Raw genomic sequence first — 6,000 nt, forward strand, 5'->3', positions numbered from 1 at the left:
GTGGTTTATTATAATGTTGTTTTCAGCAGTTGTAAGCGCCATGTTGTGTTCACTGGTGTATTTGTCAGCAACTTTGAACTCCTCCCGTAAAGCATGCATAACTGTATGTCGGCATAGAAACAGATGATACATGAGAGTATAATATAACACAGTTCATACAAAGTTCTGATCGTAACAACATAATGTCCTTATATCTTCTTAGAACTACATTATAATGTGTTATAAACAAACGTAAGTGTTCATATACTGCTTATATATGATAATTAGGGGAGGGGGGGAGTACAATGTTAACATTTTCTACAAATATTGTGTTTGTGACTTTTTGGCCCTTTTACATATTTCCCTGTTTGTCTTCCATCCCTACTTTCCCCTCTGACTTACTCTATGAACTGCGTCCCGTCCCTCCTGCCCTCCCTCGCCCACTTGCTCTCCCCCCTCTCTTTTTCCTCCCTCCTCCCTCCTCCCTCCTCCCTCCTCCCTCCTCCCTCCTCCCTTCCCAGTAAGTCCCAGTCCCTGACCAATGCCTTCAACGCCTTCAGCGACTCCTCTTTCTTCCGTGGGGCCCCGACCACCGGAGGTGACGGTCAAGACGAGGCCAAGGCCGAGACCATTCGCAACCTTCGAAAGTCCTTCGCCAGCCTTTTCTCTGACTAGACACAGCCCAAACCGTAGTCAGCCCCCTTATTGATCGTGGCTCCCCCCACCCCACCCCCTTTTACTGTTGGCCAGTGATGACTTGATTGACATTAAATGTGAACCAGTCTGAGATGAAACTTTGTGTGTTAACTGTACTGTGTTCCCTCCGTCCCGGTACCCTCCTCTCCTCCACGCTCAGCTTCTCTGTGTCAGTTGCAGTGAGGCCTGCTGGGATGTTCAAAGAAAGATGCTGTGCCAGAACAATTGGACTGAAGGAGTTACGTCATTGATATAAACTAGAATAGGATGGAAAAGAATAGAATAACAAAATATTTATTTTTCCCAGAGCTCACTTCTGAAGTATATAAAAAGAAGAATATTACAGACTACAGATGGAATGTACATACAGTATATATATTTATATATACGACTATATATACAGTATATGAATACAAACATATATAAGCAGAAGGGAGATAAGCCAATGATAGAACAACAATTACAGTTTCCAAATGAGCTTCTGTCAGTGACATAACTCTTTCATTCAGTGGCTGGATTCATACACTGATTCTTTACATTCTATGCTGGAAAAAGTGAATCAATGTTGGTCAGTAAGTGAAAGTACGTGAGTAAAAAAAGAAAATACTACTTTAAGAGTTTGTTCTTGTGTAAATCCAGCCGTTGTGTCTCTGGTTCTTGGCTACTGACTACTGTGCTCGTCATTACTGCCCTTTTTTTTGTCTACATGCAAGTTCATTGTCATGTGAGGGAGTCGGAAATATGTGTACATGTGTTCATCCGTGTCCAATTGTTATGCATGGCTCCTCCAAGTGGCTCGGTGTGACTTTTGGAGCAGAAGGTGTGCTCTCTCTGTGTTGAGCCCTCCGTTGCCTCTCTCTCACACACTGTCTCTCTCTCTCTCTCTCTCTCTCTAGATGTTGTAGCCTTATTGTGAACATGTTTTCAATTCAGCTACGTGTGTTAGCTGTGCAGACGTGGGTCGATTACAACTGGAGATTCATTCATTTACCTCAAGTGTTTGATTAACTTGAGGGGAAAGATTAATTGCAACTGTTTTGGGAGCATTGGTGCAGCAGACTGAATAAATCAATCCTGAATGGTAACTGAATGCATTTCATAGAGTAAAAAGACTCTGACTGCTGTGACTGGTGATTTCTTGTTTCACCTCTGTGTAGATCGATCAACAGTATTGTAATTTGTTGATTATTCTCATGAAAAAGACATTGAGACAGTAGTGCAATAACACCTCGACGTGACTGTTGAGTGCTGTCACCCTATTATAAATATAAATATGATCATACATACAGGACCTGTGTATCTGTTGAATACCTTACTCTTACATTCCCTTTAAGATTCCTTTCAATCTCGACTTCCCAGGTTGCTTTTTACCGCAGTCAGACGCTGGGTTTCAGTTCAATATGCCATGTTAAACGGTTGGTTTCTGTGATTAATCCTGTTTGTGTTGTGAGACTGAATTTAAGGCAACCAGGAATGAACCCAGTACCTTGACTGGTCATTTTCAACTGAGTTGCTTCATTGCAAGTTCATATGTGTAAAGAAAAAAAGAAAATCAAGAATTAAGAATCTCATATCAACCCGTCTGCTTATCCATTTCCAGTACTATGTTGCAAGTAAATTATAACATATTGTATTTGTATGTAAGTGTCATCTCAGGAGTTTATTTTTTGTAATATATTGATTGATTGATTGATTTATATTTTTGAGGCTCCATATTTATGGTACAGTATGTATTGTTTGTTTTGTATTGTGTTTTTATTTGTGACGCAATACTGCTTTGCATGATCTAGTGACTGATGTTTCTTTTCTGTACAGTTAATAAAGATGTGGTTCCATCATTCCACTGATTCATTAAGTAAAATCCATGCTGATGTCTGCACTTTTTCTTTGAGGGACAAGGTTTTAAGAGCCACAAAGATGCCACACAGAAATATCAATTAAGGGAAACACATGGAATGATTTGGTTACTTACCAACGAAGTAGGGTATTAGGAAAAGATGCTGTTGAGTTGCATTGTGGCAAATGTAGGATTCCATGTTTTTGGAGCTTGACCCAGTCTAGGAACAAAGAGTCAGGATATCTGGAGTGCCCCGTGAATTTACACGACTTTGCTGCTACTAATGCTAAACAACTAGCATGTTGAGACTGTAATGAGAAATGTAGAGAGGCTTAAAGACTTTTAATATTACAGAGACTGCCTTGATTACAGTTTTACACCAACCTTCTGGTAGACAATGGAAAACATCAAGGTGTAAGGCTAATGATAAAAGCATGTCAGTGTCTGCCCATTAGAGAAATGATGACAACATGACAAAAGGCAGTTCTGCTAAAGTATTCAAAATGCAGATCAACTGGAAAACCACACCAAAATCATTGTTATGTCTCAAATGTTTGTACATTGGTGCACAGCTTCTCTGTGGGTTTCGCTCCAATATTTTTGAATTTCAGTCTTTTTTTTCATTTCCTTTATCAATGAGATCAATATAAATATGCCATCATTTCACAAACTGCAACATGGCTTTTATAGTACATAGTTGTAATGTCTCTGCTAAAGTGTAGCGTAGTGTTTGTGTGCTTCACCTCACCGTCCCCGGGGATCTGATGGTGTCATGCTGTACGGATTGTGAAGCTGCATGAGACAAACTCGTGATTTTCAACTCGGCGCCAATGTGGTCATTAGACATTTGTATTTGACGACAACAAAGATATGTTGTAATGCCAAATGGGGAACTTCCCTTTTTAGTTGCCGCCCTCGAGTTCACAGTGTAAGGTCACTGACGGCTCTGTTTGTTCAGCACACATCAGCAGAGCAGGTGGATGATGCCTTGACCTGTTTCCTCCAGCTAAAAGCCGTCTACAAAGGCGTTCATGACTTTGTAATCACTCAACATTCTTGAAGAGATTAGCGATTGTTCTCCTTTCTCGACATTTATCTGCAATGTCATTGTCGCAGTTTTAACTTACTCACCACATTACAAGTATATTTTGTTAATATTATAGAAGGGAAACACACAACTTGTTTCTTACAAAGCCTAAAACAAACAAAACTTTTATTCCAGATATTGTTTAACTGATTTAACTGTTGCTGTTGTTGCAATTCACCTCAGAGTTTGCTTCATATATTTATATATTAGGGATATAGCAACATATTGTAAAAGTCCTGAGGTGTTGAAACCCAGTTCACACATTCAGACCTACAGTGTTGTGCTTCTTGGGTTGAACTGCCTGTGCTGAGCCACCTGATGGCACTATATACATGTGGAGATATTCTCCATGAGTATATTCGGCTGTGCGCTCTTCTCATGCTGGTTCATGTAATAAGTAGGCGGCCGTGTGACCCTCCACTTGGGTTTACACACTCACAGTCCCCATAAAGGCTGCTCCCTTAGACCTCACTCTATTTATGCCATCCACAGCTGATCTCTTTTTGCAATTTTATTTATTATTTTTGTAAATAAATCTCTCCCTTTTTTTAAATTGCCTTGCATATGTTGGTTGAAAAACATCACTGATGTCAATATGGGCCCTATTATTATTATTATTATTATTATTATCATCATTATTATTAATGAAGTGTTGATAGAAAACATTAGGCAACGGTAATAATAGGACTAATGATTGATTAGTGATGACAACCCCCTGGTTTACTCTGCACACCACAGCAGTTTTCATCTGATGCCGATGTGTCTCTAATTTTTTCTCAGTTCTTCTCAAATTCTTTCATGTCCTGTCAGCTGGGAGAAGTGGGCCTTTTCAATATGTGCCACTAACAGTCTTACATCTGTAACAGAAACCACAACCATGTGCATAAGAAACAAGAATTTCATTTATTGTAAAAACAGGCAAAAAAGAAAGCGTCTGCTGATGATGAGAAACACATTTACTGGTCCTCTCAAACTCTTTGTACGCATCGATGTGCAGCCAAGACAGAGGAAACACGCTCTCGGTTCTTGGTCCATGGGACGAGCCGTCAGCAGAGATCTGTGGGAACGTCTCCATCACACTGCTCATACGGGACATTGACGTGGGCGGCTAAAGCACCAGAGCAAGCCTATACTAGCCAACCCTGTTTGTCTTGGTGCTCGTCCCAAAACTGAGAGCAAAGCATAAACGTTAGGTGGAACGACCAATCAGCACTTTGGTTAAACATTATAACATCCACATTGAGTTCTTATAACACCATCATGTATGAGGATGGGGGGGGGGGGGGGGAATCAAGCCATGTTGGCCTATTTCCTGGTGTCAAGCACAAATGCTGATTTCAAGGGTTTATCAACACAGTTAGATTTTGACCCGCTTGCTCCCAGCCTCGGCCTCAAAAACATTTTAGCTCCACTTTATAATAATTACGCTGTCATGACTGCAGTTGGAGGGTTTTGTAGAGACACACAAGCACATACATGATGAACAATTTCAGACAAGACATCAAGCTCCAGCCCCGAGGGAGTCAACCGTATAAACAATCAAGAAATTATTATTATTATTATTATACTTTGCTGTTTTGTTTTTTTTAATAGCAAAACACTCAAGGGAGTCATTCTTTTTGGTTCAGTGAAAATAAAATCTGCGTGGGGACAACTGTTAAACATGTGAGAGCGATCGAGAGAATGTGTGTGTGTGTGTGTGTGTGTGTGTGTGTGTGTGTGTGTGTGTGTGTGTGTGTGTGTGTGTGTGTGTGTGTGTGAAGGTCTGTAAATAAGCAAAGTATGCCACCTCTCTTAGTTCCCAGTATCAAGTTATGATAGATCAAAGGCAGCTGAAATCAAGCTGACTGCTGCACAGTGAAAGTAGCAGAACTACACTTACATCTTGCTGCTTTTAAAACAGCGATCACAAAAGATTGTGTGAAAATGTCCCGAACAGTGTGAAGCAGGGTTTCATGTCTTTTGTGTTTTAATGCTGGTGGCATTTTAAAGCCAGACGCTGGTGACGTGACACAGACAGAAAACAGAAACATTTATTTCTTCGTTGGCAGAACGTTTTTGGTCGTAGAAACGTTTATTCACCAGGTTACTCTGCTGTCTGTTGCTTGAGCTAACAGAAGTTTAAAACCAAATATATTCAGAATGTGTCAGTCAAACAAAGAAGTTGTAGATTTCAGTGTATGGTTTAGGGCTTAAGAAGTATTTATATAGATATAAGATTAGTCTAAGGTCCTCACACCTACAGAGATGCAGCACGTGGAGACTATTAGTTGTGCATCTATTTCTGCACCTGATAGTAAAACAGTTTACAGCAGATAGAATTTTAGAAGAAACACTTTCTAGGTCAACTTGTAATCTCAACTTTTTTTTATGTTACACTTAGTAACACAAAGAAAGAACA

At 40.0% G+C, this 6,000-nt stretch overlaps 1 protein-coding gene across 1 annotated transcript in view; it reads left to right on the forward strand.

The window, feature by feature from the left end:
- The window catches only part of syn2b (synapsin IIb), a 68,703-nt gene extending 66,163 nt beyond the window's left edge, over positions 1-2,540 (forward strand). The window contains exon 13 of the mRNA XM_029431813.1: positions 501-2,540. Within this exon, the coding sequence (XP_029287673.1) occupies positions 501-654 (154 nt within the window). The 3' untranslated portion in view covers positions 655-2,540. The remainder of the gene's footprint in view (positions 1-500) is intronic.
- Positions 2,541-6,000: the final 3,460 nt, after the last annotated feature.

This window comes from Cottoperca gobio, chromosome 5 (genome assembly GCF_900634415.1).
Source record: "Cottoperca gobio chromosome 5, fCotGob3.1, whole genome shotgun sequence".
Classification (NCBI taxonomy): domain Eukaryota; kingdom Metazoa; phylum Chordata; class Actinopteri; order Perciformes; family Bovichtidae; genus Cottoperca; species Cottoperca gobio.